Here is a 24,558-nt window from a genome sequence, read left to right on the forward strand (position 1 = left end):
AACAGAGAAAAAGAGCCACGACAGGGGCTTATTTCCGTTTTTATTTTAGAGGTTTTTTCAACTGCCACTAGCTTTACTGAGGGGGTATCAGTAATCATTCCATTTCCATGAGATTTTTCTTCAACATCACGTTAAATGATGGAGCTGGCTTCAGAATTGCAAAGTAAGCACTCAAGTTTTTTTGCATATAGAATTTCTTTATGATGCTAGCGTCTAGGAGGGATGGTAACTGTGGGCGGATTCGGAATTGTGTCATTTGGTCCAAGATCATCAATGGGAGGGCGCTGCTTATGGTGACTTGTGACAGACTGGTAAGCCATTGCCAATGCTAATGCCTGCATCAAAAGAAACAAAACACGATTCCAGTACAAAGATTTTTCTGATGACAGTAACTACATTCTATCATCGACCAGACGTTTTTAACCGATATATTAAGGCTGCGGAATAGGGAGCTTACAATGTGATCATGGTTCGGAGGAGCATAAATGCCCGTGTTGACCGTGGTTCTTCTACGAGTACCATTTGAAGGTGGATTAGATATGCTAGTGAACCCAGTCGGTACGACGATTACTGGCAAACCTACAAGATTTCCCATGCATACTCGCTCCCAATCAGTTGCATTTCCGATGAATGCATCAACAGTAAAGCTTTCTTTCACTTCTCGGATTAACTTTCCCCGAGCTCTTTGTGCCTGTGGACATACATGCAAATAGTGAATATACAGAAACAATGCCAGAAAATGAGAAATGGTTCTCTCTTTTCTCTCTAGTTCTTGGATTAAGCACTACCCAGTGCCAATGACCAGATGAGCTACTACTTGACATTGCTCTCCTGCTTTGAATGCATTCCTGCTGATGCTTTTCTAAGTATTAACACTTTAGTTAAAATTAACTTACTAATTTGAAATTGAAAATGCAAGAAAGAATCCAAAAGTTTTCCATGGAAAATATACAAAATTAATTGTCCTTTCTACAGTTTGGAATAAACATAGCCAACACAAGCTGACCTCCTTAAAGAACAAGGTTATGCCTCAGTGGTTCATATCTATCTTTATCCCACATATTCATATTTTGAAGCCTATTTCCCTACTCAAAACTGAAACTAATAGAAGCTTTTGTCTTCCAATAGATCATTAGAAACTGTGTGTTAAATATGAGCTTTCACCAACTATAATATCAATCAATACTCGGAGAGCAAACAACAAACCTGCACATAGTCCACAGCTGAAACTACACGTGCACGACGTAATTCAATAGGCCATTGATCTTGAGCTTCATACTCATCATCCTTCCCAGAGCGTTGCCATTCATCAAAGTGGGCCAACATGTCAACATCCATTGTGAAATTTAGGATACCTTGAACAGAGTTGACAGAATAATTCAGCTTGAAAGGAACCATCTTAACACCCTTCGACTCAAGCACATGAACAACCTGGTTTTAAAAAGGTCAGACCTTATGATTTTACTTCTATTGAAGTTCTATCAAATAACGAAAAAAATATAATATCGCAGTCCAATGAATAATTCATAGTGATTATGACCTATGTTGTTTTTATTTATTTATTGTGCATCTCTCATATTACAAACTTTAGATTTAGTCACATCTTTGTGAAATAGTACCTCCTTGTCAGCATCTTCAAGATAACCAACTGTAAGCTTTGTGATGTCAACTGAGAATGGGTCACCAAAGGGAATGTCTCTTGATGAATGATCATCAGGATCTTTCCCTCTGATGGCATCCAGAATAACTGCACAATCAGCGGCATATCTACAGAATGGACCAAGCTTATCCTGTTAAACAAAGAGCATAGAAAGTTACAAAAATTTCAACCCCCAGAGCAAAACTTGAGGCTGGATAGTTTCGCTCAAAGCCCAAAGCAGATGTCTCTAATGTAGTGAAATTACCAAGCTTTCTGATAGGCTCATCACACCAGTTCTTCCAACTGTGCCAAAAGTTGGCCGCAATGCTGTCACTCCACACCGAGCTGCAGGGAAGGTAATGGACCCAGCTGTTTCGGAACCAATTGCAAATGGAACCATGCCTGTAACATGAACTAAATAAGTTAGATGAAGTGAGGTATGTCTGGTTTAGGTAGTACTTCTTAAAATGAGACCAACATCTTTGGTCGTTTTGATTGTGGGAAAGATTGTTAGTCCAAGAAGTGCTATTTCTCTGACATCATCTCATGCTTATTGTAACTTTGTCTGAGAAACAAAATAAATGGAACTAAAAATAAAAAATACCAGCTGAGGTGCAGGCAGCAGGCCCGGCTGATGAACCTGTAGAGAATTCCTCAATATTCCATGGGTTCCTAGTCCTACCACCAAACCAGATGTCATCATATGCCAGTGATCCAGTAACAAGCTTTGCAACAAGAACTGCCCCTGCAGATTTTAACCTGCATTGAGAATTCATAAGAGCGAATAAGTTATTCTGAATAAAAAAATACATCCTCAATGAAATTCACAATAATTTCGATGATGTTTAATAATACCTCTTATATACCCAGGCTTCCATATTAAGCACTTGATTTTTGAAAGTTGTTGAACCCCAAGTTGTATTGTAATGAGGTTCTGAGATTATATCCTTCAATCCGTAAGGGATGCCATGGAGAGGTCCTAAACCAACAACAAAATTTCAATTCTTGAACCAAGTGGCAATTTGACAATTAAGTAATACATAAAGAGCTCATTTGCTGACCTACAAGCATTTCCCACCACCTCATGAAAATTGGATAAATTATGTAACCAGAAAAGAAAAAAACATAAGCAGAACAGCCAGCAAAAACAGAGAAAAGGAGATAGGAGGCTGGAAGGGGGAGAACAAGGGAAAAGCAGTGAATGTTCGTAAAAGGTGAAGATTAACATTAAAATGTATTATTACAAATACATATTCTACCAGAAAGTTCTGTTGAAAAATGTGTTGAGAGCCAATGCATAATAAAACATTAATGTTAAAGGTGAAGATGGCAAGTAGTCGTAAATTATAAATTATAATGCAGCAAATTGTTACAGGTACCTAAATACACTCCTTTGGAGAGCAATTTGTCAGCTTCTTGAGCTTGCTTGTAAGCTAAATCTTCAGTATAAGTAATCACAGCTTCAAGTACTGGATTGTACCTGGTTTTTTAGCAGTAAGCAATCAATGTTTGTTGGACAAAAGGAAGATAGACAGCATGGAGATGTTATTTCTTCGTACCTCTTTAATCTCTTCAGAAAAATTCTTGTAAGCTCCCTGGAAGTAATTTGTTTTGTCTTGATGAGTTCTCCTAGCTCAAGAACCTGATAAAGACCAGAGAAGGTCATACACAAAACTAGATCATAGCTAATGATTCTTTTTTATAGGAGCATCAACTGACTCACACTCATGAAGGCTATATCTTCTTCATTCTTTGGTCTTCGAGTGCCCAGAGTCAAGGGATGATTAAATCTACCGGCCTTGTCTTGTGATTGCTCCTTGCTCCACTCAGGATTAAAAACCAAAGGAGAAGGATTATGCAGGCCACCATTAACAGAAGCCACTAACTTTCTGTTGGCTCTTACTATGGGAATATTGAACTCTTTTGCAGCCTTTGCAATCTCTAGCACCTAAGAGAAATTAAATTAAAGACAATAAAATTAGTTACAACCACAGCCACTTTGCGAAGGATTATTCAAAATGAAACCATAATGCTGAATTCCTCACCTTAGTATCATTAAAGAAGTCAGCATCCAATAATGCCAATGCACATCTAATTTGTGAAACTTCAACAACCTTTTTTGAGCATTCGCTGCTATTTTTACTGTCCTGGCCAAAGCACAAGAGAAATTCCACAAAATAAGGTTATCAAATAGAGTAAATCGTCAGTACCTTGCATTTGCTTCTGATGCATTTATTACTTGGACACAATGATACGGCAATGAACCATAACTTTCTGAAAGAACAAATCCCGGAAATTTTTGCAAGTTTTCACCTGTTTTATAGATGTTGTGTAAGAAGGGAAATATCTCCTATGAAGAAGGTAATTTAAGACAGAGAATCAAGGATCCATGTCTGATGTGCTTTCATCAGAGTATCAAAAGGTCTAAAGCACATGTTATCCTGTATAGGTTGCACATCGCAATGGCAGTCAAGGACATGCCAAAATCCAAAAAAGGCAGTATACAGCCCTGAAGTCAACTCAAGCCTTGTCTTCTAAAGCTATCCTCAGGATGGAGAACCAAAATCGGAAAGGGAAAAAAAGAGAGAAAAGAAGTTCCATTGAGACATAAACCACTCAACTCAACTAGAGATGGGCTAACGCTCGCTGTTTTATGTTCTTTCAACTGTCTAAAAGAAGATTCTGAGAGCAAGTATTAGTTCCTCAGAACTTATGAATTATGATCAATCATATCCAGAAAAAAGTACCAGACAGAAGATTCTGACACTAATCCTGGACAATCTTGTATGGAAGCTTTGATAATATTGCAAATAGGAACAAAATTTAAGTATCAAAGCACGCACAACCCATCTCTGCCTTAACCAAAGTTCTGTATCAGCCTACAAACTGGACCTTTAGTTGTTTGATCACAATTTTAATCAAGTGACCTCTCTTTTACGAGTCGCTAGTCAATTTCCAGGACTAGTTAATACTCCATTACATAATGGCAAAAGAAATTCGACGAGACACAGAGAGATTGTACCATTTTTGGGCAAGTGTTAGCTAGAAGACGATGTGACTCTGGCAAAACAGGCGAGGTGTTGTTGGTACAATCTCGCCGGGGTTGGAACTCTGACAGGAAAGCTGAGCAAACCGCCAGGGAAGACAAGAGTGTCAACACGAGAGAGGACCTGAAACGTGGTAACGGAAATGACATGTCCGGACACATGTCAAGAAAACTAGCTGCCATGTTACCGGGAGGTGTTGGCCTGGGTCCCTTCATCACCGCCAAGGAATTTCAATTAAAAGTGCGGTGGAATTTCTGTGCGTCGCCCACTTGTTTGGCCTTAACCATAGATAATAAAGTAAGCAAAGAGTAGCAGCAGTGTCAAGGCGTTTAATTTCTTTGGAGCATTGAACGTCAAGTCACCGACCATTACTTTATGCACCGTAGCAAAGGAAAGAATCAATAGATTAATTCTTTGCTTGTCTGGTCTTTAAGTTGTTTTGGAATTATTAAAGATAAAAAGACCGATTTCACCACTTCCACAGCTGTATCTTTTCTGTCAAGCGTAAGCTTGGTGATTCTTGTTGATTGTTAGGTGACTGTTGATTTGTGATCTGCTATGAGAGGTTTTTGTGCTTTCTCCCTTGAGTTTTTGGCCTGGACTACTTTCTCTTCATGCGATCGGAGTCTTCAACCGTTCAAGTTAAAGGGACTTTAATGACATAATAGTGATGGATTAATAAACACAATTTTTTAAAAAATAAATAAAATAAAAACACCAATGAAGATAATAACCACAAATTGCATGCTTTCTTTAGTCAAAATGTTTCACACCCATACCTCGATTTGAATTTCTACTAATAAAGACCAATTTTTTATTCTATTATATGTAATTAAATAATTTAATTAAAAGATAATTATACTTATACTTTCACGTTAAATTTGTAAAATGAAATAAAATGATTATTTTGTGAAAATAAAATAATTATTATATAATTTAAATCGATAAAATAAAATAACATAAAAATTGTTATAATGACTTATTTTTATTTATTATTAAAGCTTTTGAAAAATTACATGTAAAGAATAAAATCTTTATTCTTGTTTGATTGCTTATTGAAGACGATTAAAGCTTTTGAAAGATTATGATGTAAAGAATAAAATCATTTTAATAAGATAACTCTCTCCCCAAAAGGAACTGAAAGTAAAATGATTTAGATAAGAAGAAGAGCCTTTGGGAATCTTGGATTCTCTCCGTAGAAGAAAGGAAGTGAATCAACTTACGGCCGGATCAACATGAAAATAAGCAGTCCGCGTGGACTTTGACCGACGTGATCGTCTTCCCTGCACATTCTCGCACTAGATTACTTCAAAAAGGGGTTCAGATTCCAGTGCCGAGGGACGGCCTTCCTTGCTCCTATTTCCATTTTCAATCTGGGATTCTCTTAAAATTAACGTAAGCCCGCACTGACCGTAATTCTACCTCTGCTAAAGCTCCATCTTTTTCAACTGTAAGTTGATCTTATTTTACGTTTCCTGTTGATCTCTTCCAATTGTTCAGATTTTCATTTATTTGTGAATTTTTTTTGGTCGATTTGGTATTATTGGTGTTTGATGTTTGATAAGGTTTCCAAGTTTTTGATTGGTAGGTTGGGTTGTCGGGTTGAAGAAAATTTTTGCAATGGAAGTACATCGAATTAATTCTAAAGAGATTAGGTTTAGATATTAAAATATGAGAAGCAAAAGATAAACAAAATTTGCTGATTTAGCCCACATTTAATTGTATTTCTTGTTGAAAGATAAATGTGGGATATTGCTGTTAAAAAGTTTCTATTAGGATAGAATGCATTGAATGAGTAAAAAATCTAAAAGGCAACAGAAGGGTAAAGAACAATGTCATTGTGCTGCTACTGCTTTGATGGATATGCCTTCATTAATCAGTTGAAGGAACTTGGACTTTGGCCAAATTTCCCTGGGTTAATTTGATATTTATGCATTTTTTTTTAATTGTATACCAACTATTAGCTGAAGGGTGTTTGGAATTGTATAGCTGTGGAAGTTAAATTTCAAGGTTTTATTGTAGTTTACAAGTTTAAACTTTTATATTGGCAAAAATGAATAGTGAACTGGTTCATAACTCCAAACTATTTCTTTCCCTTGGGTCCTCCCTTTTCTTTTCTTTAAAGAATTTGGGGATTTTGTCCCAAAAATATCTGGTTGCATATTTGCTTTATAAGATACCGTGTAATTGGTTATGCCTGGTTTTATAAACATGAAGGAGACGACATTTCTTTGGGATTAGGTTATAGCCATCCTTCCTCTTTTAGATGTCTTCAAGTTGCCTGTTCTTTAGTCTGTAGATATAGGAGAATGTATTCTGTCTATCTCTTTTACGGAAATAACTTCTTCTTGAGTTTTCAAAAGTTTTAGCCTTAAAGTGGCTTTGGGGGCTGGGCCCATAATTGCTGAAGAATCAAAAGCGATGGTCTTGTTTATTGATTGCTGAAAAGAAGCGTATATTGATTGAAGAAATTTCATACTTGTTATCAGGTTGTCATACCTTCTAGTTTCTACAGTATGCTTAAGGTTCCAGAGCATCAGGTTGCAGGGCACCGGGCCATTAATGGAAACCTTGGCCCCGTCATAGATAATTCAGGACGTTTCTACAAGCCTCTCCTGGATGATGAACGTGGCTCCACGGAGCTGGCCTTCTATAAATCCTTCTGTTCTGATACTCGGGTTCCAGACCACATCCGCAGATTTTTTCCTGTGTTCTATGGCACTCAAGATTTGGAGGCATCTGATGGGTCTGGCTTTCGCTCCCACCTTGTCTTGCAAGATTTAGCCTCAAATCACCGTAATCCATCGATTATGGATGTTAAGATTGGTTCCAGAACATGGTATCCTGAAGCATCTGAGGACTACATCCAAAAGTGCCTTGAGAAGGATAGAAAAACCACCACTGTGTCGCTAGGTTTTAGAATATCTGGGTTGCAGATATATGAAAGCAAGGAATCAGGATTCTGGAAGCCAGAAAAGAAACAAGTCCAGAGTTTTACTGCTGATAATGTTAGATTAGTTCTGAGAAAGTTTGTTTCATCAAATTCTTCTATTGGTTCAAATGAGAACCCAGATTGTTCTCTTGCTTCTATTGTATATGGTGGTTCTGCGGGGATTTTGGAACAATTATTGGAGCTGAAAGCATGGTTTGAGGATCAAACAATTTACCATTTTCATTCATGTTCAGTTCTCATCCTATTTGATAAGGAATCGGTTTTGAAAGGAAGGACTCCAGTTGCTGAAGTTAAACTCATAGATTTCGCTCATGTTGTGGAAGGCAGAGATGTTATTGATCATAACTTCCTGGGTGGACTCTGTTCTTTGATAAAGTTTGTGTCTGAGATTCTCTCCAGCTCAAAGGAATCCTCAATCAAAGCTTGTTTTACGGAATTGGAGAAGAAATGCTATTGTACTAACAATGGCAATTACTAGTAGAGTTGAAAAAAAGCACACATTTTCCTTAGTTTCGTTTCTGGTCTGTTAGACTGCTGCTTCCTTCCATGCAAACTGAGGAATTTTGTGATTTTCTTGAGTTTAGATTTGAATAATTTGCAAGCAGGCTGCATCTTAATTGTTCAGAGAGATTGTTAGTTTTGTTTCAATAAGATTTTCCGTAATGAAGACCTATTTCTTTGCAATTGTATCATTTTCGACATAGCACTATAGTTTCAATTTGTTTCTCTTGGCAGATGTAACTAGAATGCAAAGCTTGATCATGCATTGTCTAGAGAGCTGACAGTAAAAAGAAAAGTGGCTTACAAGAAAATCTTTCTAGAGATTGACAGTGGTGGAAAGCTTAAAGCCAGTAGATGCTTCACGGTCCACAGCATGAAGGAATGCTGTCAAAAAGGTGTAAACAAGTCATGATGATGGGGACCCTTTACGGAGTTCCTGGAATATCATATCTAAGTCACTCCTACTTTCTTTAGAGCATCTTTTTTGTGCTTCATAATCTGAATTTGTCAAAACGTACTGTGAAGTTTACTGGAATGCTTGGTAACATATACTAGCACTCTTTGACTGGAATTCTGTCATGGGTCTAAAGATTTCCAGGGGATTGTGCTCTGAGGTGGATGTTGGTTTTGTTTGTATTGGAATCTATTCCTTTTCCTGCTGTGTTTTATGAAGCTTACCACAATATTCATCTTTTGGCTGTTATTTCTTCCGTATTTATATCCGCACATGATCTTATTTTCTGATCAGATTACTAGTGTACGCATCTATAGCCTGTCGGGTGGCATGAAAGCATACACATTGAAGAAAATCACAAAATTAAAAATTAAAAAAAAAAACCCAATTTGATCATTTAACTCTTTGAAAATTTTTATGTTAATAATTCCAATTTTTTGTTTTAATCATTCTATTTTAAAATTTTAAAAAATTACATTTTGGTTGCCAATTTGTATAAAAACTAATGTTTTTATTATTCAATAATTAGAAATTCATGGCTGATTGACCTATTTTTTCACTGTTGATGGACTATCTTTTCACGTTAGCGAATATTTAATCACAGGACAGATGAGATAACTTGACTTGAGTGGCTTAAAACCTGGCAGTACGGACCTCAGTTATTATGCTTATGAAAGACTGTCAAAAACAGAGGGAATAAGACAGGGAAGGGTAAGCTTTAAGGTTTAGCTTTAGGACACACAGAATCGGTAAAGCCACAAGTGTATGGATATGGAGCTCCTAAAAATTGACAGCACACCTCCTTACAATCGCTTCACTAAAATTTCACACTTGAGACGCCCTACCACTACCAGTGCCACAAATTATAATTTAATCCTTGTCAACTTGCTTCTCCAAGTTCCACTAAGAAGCCTAAGGCTATCTGTGGACTCTTATTCCTTTCCTGTAATGGCAAGAAAGACCGCAGATTCAGATAACAGATAAATGATTTTAGACAAGTTAAAAACTCCGGGTCCACAGTAGAGTTTTTTGTTCCTATCATGAAAGATCGAAGGGAATTATCAGCAAAGAACACAATCCTAGCATTTGAAGCATAGGGGACATCCAGCCGTCAAGGTACTTTTTGATAATCTTTCTTTAAAGCAATGGACTTCTTCGAATGGAATCCATATGATATCCAGTAGTGAACTCCAAGCCTCGGAAAATAACTTCCAGTTCTTGCAACCTCTAAATGAAACATATATAAACACTAGAACAAGCAAGCTGACGTCCATAGCTTCACAACAGTATACCAAGATGAATTCAACTCTTCTTTTGTTCATCATCTTCTGCACTTCCATCAATATCTGCCTGGCAGATAGCGGTAACCTCCAGGATGCTTGTCCAACCGATATGAAAGCAAAACAAACTACGTTCGTCAACGGTTTCCCTTGCAAGAATCCTTCCAGCATCATTGCTCCAGATTTCAAGACTTCAGACATAAACCATACTGGAGATACAGACAACTTCCTTCATTCCTCGGTAAACATACTCACTGCTGCAGATTTCCCAGGCCTGAACACTCTCGGCCTATCAATTGCAAGAACTGACCTTGATTTGGATGGTATGGTAATGCCTCATTCCCACCCTAGAGCCTCTGAGTTGTTCTTTCTTAGAAAAGGTATTGTGCTTGCTGGTTTTCTCGACACCAACAATACTCTTTTTCAATCGCTCATAAAGGGAGGCGATGTCTTCTTGTTTCCCCGCGGTCTGCTCCATTTTTGCTTGAATGCTGGTTATGAGCCTGCAACTGCATTCTCCGTACTGAACAGCCAGAATTCAGGGGTGGTAAGCATTGCTGGTGCCTTGTTTGAGACTAATTCCGAACTGATAGATAAGATTACAAGGAAATTGATCTCCGTTCCCGTGTCCGAGCTTAAACACATCAGGAATGCCACTCTGGCTAAATTTTCCAGAATTCATATACAGTAAAGCCTAAGAACATTGTGCTGATTTATAGTTTCTATATGTAGTGTTGTATTGCCATTGGTACCAGCTTGAACATTTGTGTGCAACATGAGTGAAAAATGCACTCTTTTGTTTTAAAATGCTTACTTCAGTGGTTTGATGTTCCACTCTATATCCATACTTTTAAGACAAGATACAAAAGAGTGTTCTTGGATTGCATTGGTGTATTATGTCTTAATTTTTGCTTGTACTTTGAGCCCTAAGTAAATCTCTAGGGCTTGATTATATTTGTTTTGACTGGTATTGTGTTGAATTTTGATCTTTAGCTGATTCATCATTAAGAATGGCAAATTGGCAAAAGAATTTGAAAAGAAAAAGGTGTAGGACTTGCGGCATGTTGGCAGCAATGTGATTCTCGAAAATTTTAGTGGAAGTTTTCATATTTATTAAAAGTAGAGAGACATCTTTTTAAAATCAACAAAATGTAGGGGCCGAAACAGAAATTTTATCTCCTTTTATAAACTAATAATTTTCAAATTTGCATTTCATCAAACAATTCGCGCCGAACTAGTGCTCTCAAAATCGACTGAAAAAGGAATTGTAGTAGAAGAAACAAATGGTTCTCGTCTGTTTCTTGCTGGATCTATGTAGCCTCTCGTCTCCATTGCTCAGAGACCTAAAGCAGGTATTCGATCGCAAACGCAGAGATAAAAATTTGCTATAAATTGATCGATCGATTAAGAAATTTGGTCGCGGTTTTCGCAGTCACTGTTACAGCTGGCTAATCTCTACACTGTTTCGTGGAATTGGAGGAATAAATCGGATTCACTCGGAGATCGAATTGGTTTGTGCTACGTCATCAAAAATCGCATTTCTTCTTCGGACGAGGTAACTCTTTTTGATTTAATCGGAGATTTCAATAAATGAGATGTATTTTGAGTTTTTGACTTAAAAATCTGGTACACAGCTAAAGGTGGCGTATAGTCCAAGAGTAGACTTCAGTCTTCGTGATTTCCACCACGCTGTGAATAGTTTGCCAACCGATTCGTTTTTCCCTGAGATCAACGATTCTGGATCTCTCTCTTGCCACGGTCCTTCCCTCTCTCTCAAGTTTTTATATATGTTTGTTTCGATTATGTAAAGCAGAGTTCTTATTTTGTTAAGCAGATGCACAACTTTAATCGTTTAGATCAATCAAGTTCTGTTTTATGTTTCATTTTTATTGTTTAGGTGCGGTTGTTACTTTGCTTTCAACATTTTGCTTCAAATGTTAAAAGCGAAAAAAAAAAAAAAGTTTGGATGTAAATGCAAGCAGTATTTTTGAAGAATTAAAATTTTTTTAAATGTATGATTTTCCTTTTATACAAAACAATGTATTAAAACTAATGTTGCATGTTATTTTTTATTCATTTTTAATCAATTATAATTTTGATTTTACTGCTTAAGAAACAAGAAGCACGCAGTAAAAATAACAAACAAACCACACCTGAAACAATAATAAAAAATTCGTTAGTGGATGCTGTACTTTAGGTTTGATTGAAATTTTGTTTCATTTAGCAGCTATGAAACTTGCAAGTGTCTTGAGTGATCAAGTTTTGTATTCGTGGGGAGGAAAAGATATCGTGCGGAAAGTGATTGTCTTGAGTTCATTTTTACCTGAAAATATAGACTCTGCCTTGAAAGAGACTCTTATGGTGAGCTACATAGTACCAAAGTTTGGATTTTGCATTTCTTTGGCTTTCTAGCATAACCTTCAAGCTTTATTTTCTTGCAGGATGCAGCAGATAAATGTGTTTCAGTCGAGTTCGTTTTGCTTGAGCAAAGATCAAACCATCTCAGTGATATAAGAGATAATATAAACAGTTTTGCCAGATGTATTTCTGATCTTGACAACTGCTCCTTTCAATCCTACCTTCCAGGTTTCAGTCCTTTCATCCCATGCATTTAATGTAGAACAGCAGCTTTGATGATCAAGAAAGAGTCTTATGTTTATCATAACTGATGTCTATTTACATTCAATTAACTATTTTGCTCAAGTTATTTGGCCATTTTGCATGAAGGAATAGCTCAAACCACAAATATAAACTATTCACTTTGACGCAGAATACTAGTCAGTTGCAACATTCAGGTCATAAAATCATTTGAATTTTGCTAATCGATAACATGGGACTTTTATCATGATGAGTGGCTTGTATCAGTTTTATGCTTGTCATGATGTAATAGAAGCCTGAGTGGAGGCACATGAGTCCTTCAAATTCTTGGTGGAATCCTGGAAAAGGAAGGAGGATTTCCTTCCAGAAACTATTATCATATTAAGTTACTTTATACATCCTGTGCTTGAGATCAGATTTCTTAGCAATTGCATGGTATTGTTAATGTTGCTTCCTACGATTCAATCAAATGCTTAGTATGTTTAGCCACTGAATACAAGAGTATCATATAAATATATACATTTTTTTTGTAATATTCTAGTAACTTTGACAGAGGTCAAAGTATTTCATGGCCTGGTGAAACAGTGGCTACAAGATCTAAGGGACGATACGGAAGAGCCGTTGCAAGCTCGTTTTATCTTTAATAGTAACCTTGCTGGTTCTTTGAAGCAGATATCCTGCAACTTATCTGCTTCTGTCAATCATATAATTGACGGATTCAACCCTTGTAAGGTATTGAATGTGTGTATTAATTTAGCTACCATTTAGTGTATTTACTCATACATTATCAATGTTCATTGACCATTTCATTGAATTTTAGGAAACAAGATAGTTTTCTCAAGTTGAGAAAAATCTACCAATCTTCTATAGATATCCAAGCATTATATGTATTAAATATCTCAAGAAATCTAATGGCAACCATGAATAGAAATTCCTCTCAGTAACTGGAAAATCAACTTATAAACATAGCTTACTCTTTTTTCACCCTCAGTAATATTCTATGTAGCACTTAGGGCTTGGTGAGTCTGGATATTCTTTAGAGGATTCCTATCTCTCTCTTTAATCATTATTTGTGCTTAATTGGTAAGTTTCGGCTTGTTACACCAATGCTATGGGCTGCTATTTCTTCTCTAATGATCTTTTGGACAACAATGAAAGGAAATAACTTCTAAAGTAGTCAGACCTTCAAGTGAATCCATGCTAACGGCTTAGGACAAAGAAATTTTGTATAATCATAATAAATGGCAGCTTTGAAACTGGCAGAGTTAAGAATTTTTTACAGAAGAGGCTATTGTGTTCTTCCAGTAGTAATATTTAGAATTTCTGTCTACTGTCCATGCTTTCATGCCTATATGCATTGATACGTACCACTCTTATTCTGCTCTCACATCCCTACATGCATGATGCAAACTGCAGATACATATTCTTATGCGATTGTGCCATATTTCATTTCCTTTTGAAAGCAGAACAATAAATTCAATAATCCTTGGATCCACTACCTATAGACATGTAGGTGCCATGGTGTTCCATTGTGCAATGCAGAAAAAAGTAGGATTGAAGGGCCTTCCTGTGCAGTAACTTTCCATGATCTTGGAGCAATTGATGTGATTGACAATTCTGTGAAGGTTGGCGAAAACACAATCCTGTTTATGCCCTCTTTCCAGAGCTCTATGAAACTCCAACAGGTTTCTTCACCTGTTGACTTCAATATAATAGAGCGGACCAACCTGGGGTCTCTAAGTGAAGGTAAATCTCAAGAATGAAGCTCCATTTTTGACATCTTAATGGAAATCTTTCCGTCATTGCATCTTTTAAAAGAAGTCTTTGTTAATAAATAATTTAAATTGCCAGGCTACTGGTCCAGGCAATTTCCAGAAATATGAGAGCTGGATAAAAATGATTCTACTAGTATTTTACTTGAACTTATGCCTTGGCTAATATTCTCCTTTATTTTCATTTTTCACAGGAGTTATATTTGGGAATCCCTATTTTGTAACTCCATCGGCTTCTCCCGAGATAGAAGCTGCTTCAGATGAAATGGATCAGTTAGAATTGAATTTTCAACGTGCGTGGAAGTCCTTTTGTTTGCTATTGTTTTGCAATGTGAACATTTACTGAGGCAGTTTATCTAGGATTTGTGACTTTGCCTTAATTGCAAATTTATCTCAATAAATTCTGGTTATAAAAAATTGTGAGAAACTTCTGTAAAACTCTGAAACTGTTCTTCTTTTCTTTTCCTTTTCCTTTGTTATTACATTTTCCTAATCCAGCTATAATTTGTCAGTTTTCAAAGGGCTTTGCAGCGCTCTACAGTCATTGGACCAAGGCTTGGTATGCTCTTCAAATTGCAATATAGAAAGTATGAGGGAGGCAACATTCCATTGCTATTACATTCTTCAACCTTCAGATAATGGGCCAATGCTTCTCAGGGTGAATATTATGCTGCTTTATTATTAGCTGATGGTCTATACAGTCATTGCTAAATAATATTTTCAGTCCACTGTCTTCATTGTAATCCACCTAACCCTCAGAATGTTTTAGTGCTTCTGCTTTGGATACAAATTTTCTCGGTGATGGAGTTAAGCTTGGTTGGTAAATCTGTATTGTTTGATTGTATTAAAACGTGCAGCGCCTTGCAGGATCAGAGGAAGTCTTGCCCTTTTCTGATGTCAATCAATTCGTTGATCATTCAGTGCCTAAAGAGATTGAGATTTCCATTCAATCCTCCTTATTCAAGGTTAAAAGTTTTTCTTTGTAGTTTCTTTCACTATCTACATTGTTATTTTTGTTTACTTTCACATTTGTTCAAAATCAATGTTCTTTTTTTCAGCTCCAGCTTGTCCTTCTTCTTACCATAAGGAATTATTATACCGTTCTTTTAAAAACTTGTGTGTATATCATCCAGATTTTGCATTGTATATTGCAATTGGTTGCAAAGGGCAGAAAGCTGTATAAATGAACTAACTGCATTATCAGATATGAAAATATTATTTATACCTATTGAGTCATGCCACTTGGTCTTGGTATAGAAGTTATAAATTACTGTCAATCCATTATGCGCTTAGGCTGCACTCACAGATGTTTTAGCCAGAAAAGCCACATAGTTTTCTCCCAGAAGATATGTCAGTTAGTCTTACTTTTGCCTGGTTAATATTGATGGCTGGCATGTTCATATTTGCTTTAATTTCATTCTTTATGAATTTCTGGCAGTTGGACTCAAGAGACTACAATCCAGTCCTGTATGAAAGAGGTTTCCATCAAAAACTTAACTTGCTTGTAAAAGAGAGCTTACAATTCGGGTAACCATACTCACCATCTGCTTCCGACTTTCCAAATGCAAACCCATTAAAAACAATTTAATGTACATGCTTTTTTTCCCCATTTTGTGAAGTCAATAAATCTTTTCTAACAACCTCAGAGTTGAAGATGAGTACTTATCAAGGCCTATTAATGGCTAAAGATCTTTTCTGCAAACATCTCAGATCATAAAGTTCAGAAAGAATAGAGTCATATGTTGGTATGGTTTTGTTAACAAGTAGAGGAAAAAGAGGTAGGATTGTTGACAGACTCAGATAAGTGGGATTTTTTGTCCTTTTTTCTAAACTTATTCGTAGATTAGTGGAATTTTTACTTCTTGTCATCTGTAAGTAATGAATCCAGTCTATATCTATTAAGTTGTGAAGTGATATCAATTTAAAGACAGTTGATTGCCATATATACATAAGCAACTATCACATTATTTAAAATTTAGTTGATCTCTATTTTAGAGCATTGTATAATTATCTAGGATTTCATAATATATTGCAAAATGCTATTTCTCATAACCTGGCTGCATTTTCATCACCCCCATTGTAGATCAGCCTTCTGCCCGGGATGCTACTTGAAAAACACGAAAGTAATTTTTTGAGTATGTTCGTATTGCTGACTGCTGTTATTGTTGGACTATTCCAATCGTTGCTTTATTATTACATTTTAACTCCATAAAATGAACTGATTCCTTCATTCTCATGAGTTTAAAACTCAGCGTTTTGGACTCATCATGTCAGCATCGACGTGCAGACTGAATGGTAAATGTTGAATGCCGTTTTGATATTTGCTTCCTTGATGACATGAATAATATATTCCAGGTCTGTACCTCCAAATACGAATGAGGCAACATCTGAACTATACACAACCAAACCTGACCCCACCAAACTGATTGCACAATCAACTTCATCAGATGATGTCGTGGTTGTCAATGAGGAAATGTCACAGCTAGATCAGTTAGCTGGAGAAGAAAAAACCACAGCTTCTATTGATGAAGAATGGGAGCGACTGGTTGTCCGTGAAGTCCCTGTGAAAAATTCTCCCACTTGTACAGCTAAACCCAATTCAGGTCAATCAGTTCTACTTCTATCCCCACCAGACAGCAGCAGGCAGCTAGATATAACTACTACAAGGATTCTAGAGAGGCTGGAGGTGCCAAGACAGTTAAAGTCAAAGGCAGTTTCCCCCAGCATCAACAGCAGCAGAACCGCAGATGTGAACATGCCAATGAAGAAACCTCTAATCCCTTTCCAGCCCAATCACGCTGCGGATCAAGGCTTGACTTCAAGCCAATTAATCAGGCCTAGCTTCCAGAGGCAAAAACGGAAACATAAATGAACTTCAGGGACACCTCTCTTTAAAGGACTGTCTTTTCTTTCAAGGGTTAACAGTCAAATCCAACTTTTCGTTCCATCGATCGAAAGCCTGTCGGGGTAAACAAATCAGAACATAATGGGCAAAGCTTGGAAAACCTGTTTTTTCTTTAACTACACAGGATAACAAAATTCTTCACTGTTTATACCAGTCTGCACTTACTTTATGATTCCAATCATGAGATTAAATAATTGTAGGGATTGGATTTGGACCACATTAATTGGCACAGAAAAAAATGGGTGAGCAAAGCATAACTTTTGAGTTACGCAACTCACACTTGCGTATCTCTCATCCAACGCCACAATCTCTTTGGTGTGATACCACCAAACCTCAATCAACCAACGCGCTATCCTTTTTTGCCTCAATTATTTACCAAATTTTATATTGATATTTTCTTTTTTGTGCAGAAAATTTTGATACATAAAATAAAAATCATATGTAATTACAAAAAAAAAAGGAACATATTATAAGTGGTCAACAAGAGGAGAGCCAAGATCTTTGTACAATTGAGATAGTGGGATCAAGGTGGATGGATGGAACTGTCTGTGGCTGAGTTTTGAAAGGCTTGCTTTTTTAGCTCCTCCTCATCCGACTGTTGGATTAAAAATTCTCTTTATGGAAATCAAACTTGGTGGATGTCCTGTGGGAGAAATCTGAAGCTAGCTGGCCTAGCTCCTTTGTCAAAGCCGGTGGCCCACAATAAAACACCCCTGCCATTCCACCACAATTCGTTAGCTCATTTATTTATAATCATGAAAAGCACTAAGGCTTTTTAATTTCCTTTTTCTTAAATAAAGATATCAATGTTGTCTATCACTGTTTTTGCCCATATGAACATAAGAGGGTTTGTAATGATAATTACTTAATATAAATGCAAAAAATTTCATTTTATAAATAATTGCTGTCACTATTATCATCATACCACTACATCACCATTGTCATGAACAAAAGCACATGCTAGCTAATAAATATCTTTTTCGTCTTTTTCTACGAAAGTGATGAGCAAATAAAGAAAGCTTAGAAACGTTGCTTTCCTGAACATTAAAGATAAGAAGATAATGGAGTGCCTAAAGTTAACAGAAACATGTGCAATTCTTCTCGAACTCAAAATATTTTAGTGATTTTTTTAATGTAAAAGCTTTTTTTATTGTATGGATTAGAATCCGAATTCTATAATTAAATATCATATGTTGGATATATAGTTTTATAGAGAAAATTATAAATAATAATAAAAGAAGGGTTGTTCAGTGTACATACCAACTCGAGTATTGTTGTGATTGACGGCAATTTGCTTGTAGACACTGCGCCAATTAGGCTTGGCGAAGTGGGATTTTACTCTTGTACCAGAAACAACGTCGACGCCATTTTTAGCATGATTGAGAGACTGAAGCATGGCAATGAGAGCAGAGCGAGCATCACCTTCTTCATAAACGCTGGTGCAGTAATTGTGGAGCTCTATCACGTGGTTGTGGTCCATTTCAGCTACCTCATTCATTATTCCTTTAAACCAATCAAAGGAGCCTTGTTCCCTTGTCACCCAGTAAAAGTATGCTCTCCTTGTCTTGAAGCTTTCTTTTCTTTTGGAATTGGGAGGACTCGTTTTGTTAACGCCATCCGCATTTCCATTCTCCAGGGCACTCTCTTCCTCCTCCCTGGCCCTGATGTTGTTCACTATGTCCTTGACAATGCTGATCATTGGGGTTGCTCCAATCCCCAACCCCACTAGCAAAACCACTTCATATTTCTTGTAGTCTTGTGCTGGTGCCCCATACGGCCCATCGATTAGAACTCTTGGGAAACTGTTTCAAAGCCAATCCCATTGAAGAATATAACGTTAGCACATCACTTGTCAAATGAAATATACCTTTTTATCATAAAAGTAAATACAGTATAATCTCGGAAGGCATCTACAACTAAGCGTGGAAACGACTTTTTGAACTTTCTTTTTTTGTATTGTTGGGGCATCCACGCCGCTGACGTCCATCTAGGAAGGTTTGCTAACATTCGTGTTATAGGTTCGAAGCTGACAGAGACCATGTTACCATTTTTTTTTTCATTAGCATGTTTGTATTTGTCGGTCGGGGTTTGAAACAAATAATTCAACTTCATGCATCAATATTTTGAAATTATTGTTTGTAACTATCTAAGCAACCCAATCTTCTGTGGCCTGGCAGCCACGACATAGTTGTACTTGAAAGATAAATTCCTCCTTATTTTCAAGATCTTGATGCTCTTGTTTTTGTCTTCTTGCTTAGAGGCGACAGACATAAAAATAATTGATATTCGATGAAATATAGGAATGATGTCTAATTTCAATGAGCTAGGCCTTAGGAGATAGCGTATGGCACCACATGACTAGGAGAAATGACAAAAAATGAAAATGACATTTCTATAGCAGCCAATGGCACTAACCATGATCACCATATCCTAGTCCAAAATTTTGCAATTGAACATAAAGATAAAGATAAAACTCAAAAAAAAAAAAAAGCCACTTTAACTATTGACTTGCGGGACCATAGGATTAACTTGTGAATAAAAATCTTGAATTGATGGTTAATTTCCTCACTAGAAAAAGATGAACTCCTAAAGTGTCCATGCTATAAAATATATAGTAAATATCATCTAGCATGATGAAATGGAGGACCAGCTCGGCTCTGATGGCAAAGATGAATTATTTCCTACTTGCACTAATTGCATTGATATCTTTGGTCTATCTTTTATGCTGTCAGACAAGAGACTGCCAATCACATCTCTGCTTTATTTATATTTGCAATTTCATCACTTGGGAACTACTAGTGTATTTTATACGTGTCTAAAGTGTGTAAACAGTGCGTAAAATATATGAAAAACTACTAAAAAGAATCATAAGTTGGTGTCATGATGCTCTATCTATATAAGAAGCAAAACAAAGAGTTGTGTGCACAATTCTCAGTTAATTAAATTAATAGAGTTTGACTAAGGGAAGTGCCTGTCACGTACGCAGCACGAACCCCTAATTAAGCCTAGAGATCCAAGAGGATTCCTCCCGACATATGCAATAAATTGCCAGCGTTTTTTTGTAGCTTTGGAAAGGGAGAGGAGAAAATGTTAGTAACTTACTCTGGCTTGTTATCGGCTCTGAGCAGGCCACTTTTTCCATTAGTCGGTTGTTGACAAACCTGGAAGAACAAATGGAACGTAAATCCCGGTAGCCTTGACACATTTCCATGATTAAAATCTTAGGGGTAGTTAGGATTTATTAACTATTGTTAGCTACTTATGCGATGGTTGGGCCGTCAAATTTGAAAAACGGGAAAAATGTCGAAAATTGATAAAGTATATGTGCCAAATTAATTAATCAAGGACCGTTGGTGAACTCACCTCTGAAAATACGGTCCTGAGTTGTCGTGTCCAGTCACCAAGAGTCCTGATATGAACACTGAGATAGTCATCTCCGGGGGCGGAAGTAATGGAAAATGGGTGCCTGTTTCCATGTGAGCAATCATTGTCATGTCAAACAAGGTTTTCCTTCTTATTGTTAAAGTAGAGTTGACAAGACAAACAAGTCCGGGTTAAAAAACAATGACAGTTATGTCAGATCCCCCATTCGTAAGGCTAACACATACCATTCAAATGGAGACACCGCAGCACAATTGACGAACATGTACTGTCCACTCTTGTATCTAAATCCATTGGGCCTCGACATGTGAAGTGCGAGTACATTTCCAGGATAAACAGCAACCTAACAATTTCGAGGATAGGTTAGATATCTGGATGAATTGCATTTTTTTTTTAATTTTTGTAGTATCTGGTCATATGCCACAAGGGCTTACCTTCTGTATAATAACGGGCTTGATGCTTGATCTAAGCAGCCTCGTCAATCTTTCACATAAATAAAGGGTAACTGGAACTGCCAAGTACATCCAGGTCTGCCAATTTCCAAAAAAAAAAAATTGAGATTTCATTAAATAATTGCCATTACTGAATTTCAGGAATTTGAAGTGATCATTGCTTACCGTTTTCTTGTACCATTTCTGGGTCAGGAAGAGCTTAATTCCATGCACAATGAGGAGAGTGTAAACAATGACAAATAGATGGTGAGAGTACCAGAAGGCATTGAAGCCAGTGAGCTTCTTCAGAGGCTTGGGAAGGTCCATCCTACCCCGCCTGAAGCAAGGCGCAGCTAGCGTGAAAGCTATGGCCATTAACACCACCATTACGATCCCGGTAACTCCTTCTGGGTGCTTCACAAAATGCCAGTAGCTCTCGGGTTGCTTTCCAAAATATTTTATCATCGGCTCGTACTCATCAGGAGTGGCATGAAGCAGGCGGGGGAAATCACATGCCAAATGGGAAATGGCGTGTATCCCGACCCCAATAGAAATTGCAACTGCTATCACCTGAAATGAAATAACCAAATAAACCCCCATTGATTTAGCTTATAATTTGAACATATATGCAATCCTTAGCTAAGAAAACATAAGTAGAAGACATGTTCTGTTGTCTGTTACCTTGTGGAAGTTGAGGTTGTCATCAAAGGGAACGGCAGCACCTAATTTTGTCTTGTTCCTTAACCAGGTGATGGTGTTACGGCAGACTGGTAGCAAAATCAGGGCCATATTCAATTTGAGTGTCTCAGCTGCACCTTTGGCAAAGCAAACGCAATGCCCCATTACCTTAAATACGTCTCCTCTTCTTCGATATTCGATATATTTGTATGTAAATAGGCCACACATAACCCCAATCCACAAAGCCATCACCCACACCCTCTGCCAGTTATCTAGTAAGAAATACTTGGTGTCCAGGAGGAATCTCGTCACTGGGTTGCTATCATATGTAGGCTTAAGCTTCTGGCTTAGCATTTGGCTCAGGTTCCGGCTTTCTCCTCTCACAGATTGGTTTGGTGCTTGTAACAGAAGCATCTCCAGGTTGTTTATCTGTTAAAAGTATTAGAATTGTAGTAAATTGGTAATCCAATTGAAGCCAAAACTTTAACATAAAAGCCAACAAAAATAGTAAGAAAATGCTTGAATTTACCATGATGTATCCTAGATGGTCTGGGTCTAATTCTTCCATAATCAAGGCTGCATATTCCTCAGCTTGTTTCTGGATATTTGAGAGTTTGTTTGCAGAGGCACTCAGGCTGATGATCTGTAAAAGTACATCAACTATGAGATATAAATTATCACAAAAAATTGTCTGAGAATATCTGACACAAAGCACATGCTTGATCACTCAAAACAACAAATCAAAATTACTCAAACACCTGAAATTAAGAAATATATCATAGTCAGCTTCTGTCTATTTACAAATTAATTTTAGTAGCTGAAATTAACATGCCATACCTCTTTGACTTCCTCTTCAGTTATTCTTCCATCTGCATCTTTATCCACCCTGCATTTTGTTAACCACTTGATTTAAGACCAAGCTCTAATAAAAGGCAATGCAAGGTGTATAGCATATTGATAAACACTGGATCTAAGAAAAGGTCAAAAAAGGAAAACGGAAACTTTACATCTCAAAGAAAGTTTGAAGCCTGGCATCGAAGCTTTGATTCGAGATCTGATCCCAAAACTCTTTTAGGTGAGCCTTATCAATTGAATCACCTTGAATGTTTCGTTTTCGAGCAAGTGCATCAAACAACTGCCCTGCAAACTCCTTTGACTCCATTCCTGCCATTACATCAATTCACAAAAATCTCACGGAATTGAAACATCTGCAACAATTTTCTGCAAAAGCCAGTTTAGATTTCACATACTATCCAAACATACCTATGCATTCACCAAAGCGTGCACGAGGCAAAGCACCATTATTAGATGCAGTAATTTCATCAAACCGCTTCTCCACAGCAGCCCATCCATGTCCACCATCAGTCTTGGTAATAAACTTGAGTCCCTTCAGAGCATGAGCAGCTGCAGACTTGGTCCTATCAAAGCGAGCAGGCTTCTTGGAGAACGATGTCAATCGCTTCAGTTCATGCCCCACCTGCCTAATCTTTGCCGAAGCATTCCTCACCATCGACGATCCCACGGTTGATCTCTTCTCAAGACCTTTGGCCAACAAGGTTAGCTCAGGATCTTCCTGCAAATCAGCTCCATTTGCAGCCTTTACACTGTGAACCGCCACGGAGTCATCACGAACGTCCAGGGTAATCTCAACGTAACCATCATCTTTAGAAGAGGTTGAGTCCGGAACGCTAAACCGGGCACTTTTCTTTCCTGCCCTTTTGTTCAGAGGTCCGCTCAATGGACCGCTATGAGGCACTTTATCGCCTGCTAAAACCTCTGTATCAGAATGATGGTGGTGATGTTGGTAACGATTCCCGTCCTCTGCAGTCATTTCCTGCATGTGGTTTGATTCCAATTCTCCACGACAATACCTTCGAAGCTAGCTATAAGCCTATAACAAAGATTCCTTAACAATGCAAACAGATTGAAAGATAGAAGAAAACAAAGGCAATATATAACAATTCTTTGCTTGGCCTGTTCTAAAAAATATATATATCTTTGTTTTCTTAGACTAGCTTTCTCTCTGCCAGTTTAAGAGCAACCGCGTTTTGTCAATATATATAGAGCTCAGGTAAAATCTTCAATGAGGTGGAGAAATGAAAGTTTGACCAGGCAGTGTTCGTGTTCCTTGATGACGGTTAGACGCGTGCGTCATTACCATTTAACAATGGTCCTGCATATGCTTGAAAAACCAGCTAAAATCGACCACGTAAACGTTTTTTGCATTAACACCATTACCATGGGGAACTGATTTGAAGTTTCCCATTCCCTAGAAAAAGAAGCCTACTCTTTTCCCCTTTATTTTTTTTCCTCCCCTAGAGTTCAGATAAGCTTTAATGACTTTACTTGCTTTGCCCGACTTTCTCTGAAAGTTAATTAATGGGAAACTACCATGAGGAGCCATGTTGAAATATGTTGGAATTATGGTCAGATGCGCTTAAACAATTGGCTACTAGCTGTCCCTGGACCCTGATCTTTTCTTTAACATTCATTGAAAGTGATTACCATATTGCTGTTAAAGAAGCCATCCAACGTGATTTTGGTGTGGATGATTGTTGACATGATGTAACCAAAGTTAGAGATTATCACGGAAAAACAGGAGTTGCAGATTTTGATAATGAGTCTGATAAAAAATTAACTTATATGTATGCTACAGCAAGGCATAAATCTATACGTTTGTTGGGGTTTTCATTATTACTACTTATAGATGTTGCCTTCAGGACTCTAGCTCTTTCAAGCTAATTAATTAATCTTTTCTCCTTTAATAGCATAAAATTCCTGACATAATCATTAATTTCATATTTAAATACCGTATTTATGTTCATGGGGTATTAAGGATTTGTTGATGGTGGCAGGACTAGGTTTGAATCTGATAGTCAAAGGTTGCGTACTCAATGATTTAGATACTCCAGTTTTTAT

At 37.2% G+C, this 24,558-nt stretch overlaps 5 protein-coding genes across 6 annotated transcripts; 3 read left to right on the top strand and 2 right to left on the bottom strand.

Moving 5' to 3' along the window:
• LOC18605231 (Amidase family protein) lies at nucleotides 1-5,040 on the bottom strand. The gene is made up of 12 exons (XM_007038128.3): nucleotides 4,662-5,040; nucleotides 3,685-3,786; nucleotides 3,363-3,587; nucleotides 3,199-3,281; nucleotides 3,019-3,119; nucleotides 2,495-2,618; nucleotides 2,244-2,398; nucleotides 1,905-2,041; nucleotides 1,620-1,790; nucleotides 1,207-1,431; nucleotides 458-691; nucleotides 1-335 (listed from the first exon to the last, which is right to left on the bottom strand). Exons 1-12 carry the CDS (start codon nucleotides 4,899-4,901, stop codon nucleotides 207-209), a joined length of 1,926 nt encoding a protein of 641 aa, XP_007038190.3. The 5' UTR covers nucleotides 4,902-5,040; the 3' UTR covers nucleotides 1-206.
• A 692-nt stretch (nucleotides 5,041-5,732) lies between these two features.
• IPK2A (inositol polyphosphate kinase 2 alpha) lies at nucleotides 5,733-8,834 on the top strand. 2 transcript variants are annotated; one of them, XM_018117905.2, is made up of 2 exons: nucleotides 5,733-6,136; nucleotides 7,202-8,834. In XM_018117905.2, exon 2 carries the CDS (start codon nucleotides 7,203-7,205, stop codon nucleotides 8,115-8,117), a length of 915 nt encoding a protein of 304 aa, XP_017973394.2. In that variant the 5' UTR covers nucleotides 5,733-6,136; nucleotide 7,202; the 3' UTR covers nucleotides 8,118-8,834. The 2 variants fall into 2 exon arrangements, with proteins under 2 accessions (XP_017973394.2, XP_007038192.3); XM_007038130.3 differs by having other exon boundaries at nucleotides 5,734-6,136; nucleotides 7,176-8,834.
• Nucleotides 8,835-9,470: 636 nt separating this feature from the next.
• LOC18605233 (RmlC-like cupins superfamily protein) lies at nucleotides 9,471-10,687 on the top strand. Its single transcript, XM_007038131.3, has one exon. It carries the CDS (start codon nucleotides 9,765-9,767, stop codon nucleotides 10,563-10,565), a length of 801 nt encoding a protein of 266 aa, XP_007038193.3. The 5' UTR covers nucleotides 9,471-9,764; the 3' UTR covers nucleotides 10,566-10,687.
• A 205-nt stretch (nucleotides 10,688-10,892) lies between these two features.
• Nucleotides 10,893-17,116, top strand: LOC18605234 (uncharacterized). Its single transcript, XM_088804371.1, has 12 exons — nucleotides 10,893-11,226; nucleotides 11,307-11,429; nucleotides 11,509-11,632; nucleotides 12,102-12,235; nucleotides 12,316-12,460; nucleotides 13,026-13,204; nucleotides 13,978-14,218; nucleotides 14,439-14,537; nucleotides 14,757-14,902; nucleotides 15,102-15,209; nucleotides 15,683-15,771; nucleotides 16,600-17,116. Exons 1-12 carry the CDS (start codon nucleotides 11,158-11,160, stop codon nucleotides 17,114-17,116), a joined length of 1,974 nt encoding a protein of 657 aa, XP_088660497.1. The 5' UTR covers nucleotides 10,893-11,157.
• LOC18605235 (respiratory burst oxidase homolog protein C-like) lies at nucleotides 16,389-23,853 on the bottom strand. The gene is made up of 13 exons (XM_088804370.1): nucleotides 22,903-23,853; nucleotides 22,647-22,803; nucleotides 22,477-22,525; nucleotides 22,169-22,282; nucleotides 21,643-22,068; nucleotides 21,148-21,531; nucleotides 20,965-21,060; nucleotides 20,758-20,873; nucleotides 20,513-20,615; nucleotides 20,252-20,310; nucleotides 18,410-18,951; nucleotides 17,315-17,862; nucleotides 16,389-17,203 (listed from the first exon to the last, which is right to left on the bottom strand). Exons 1-12 carry the CDS (start codon nucleotides 23,477-23,479, stop codon nucleotides 17,753-17,755), a joined length of 2,733 nt encoding a protein of 910 aa, XP_088660496.1. The 5' UTR covers nucleotides 23,480-23,853; the 3' UTR covers nucleotides 16,389-17,203; nucleotides 17,315-17,752.
• Nucleotides 23,854-24,558: the final 705 nt, after the last annotated feature.

This window comes from Theobroma cacao, chromosome 3 (assembly GCF_053813885.1).
Source record: "Theobroma cacao isolate CCN51 chromosome 3, ASM5381388v1, whole genome shotgun sequence".
NCBI classification, from domain to species: Eukaryota; Viridiplantae; Streptophyta; class Magnoliopsida; order Malvales; family Malvaceae; genus Theobroma; species Theobroma cacao.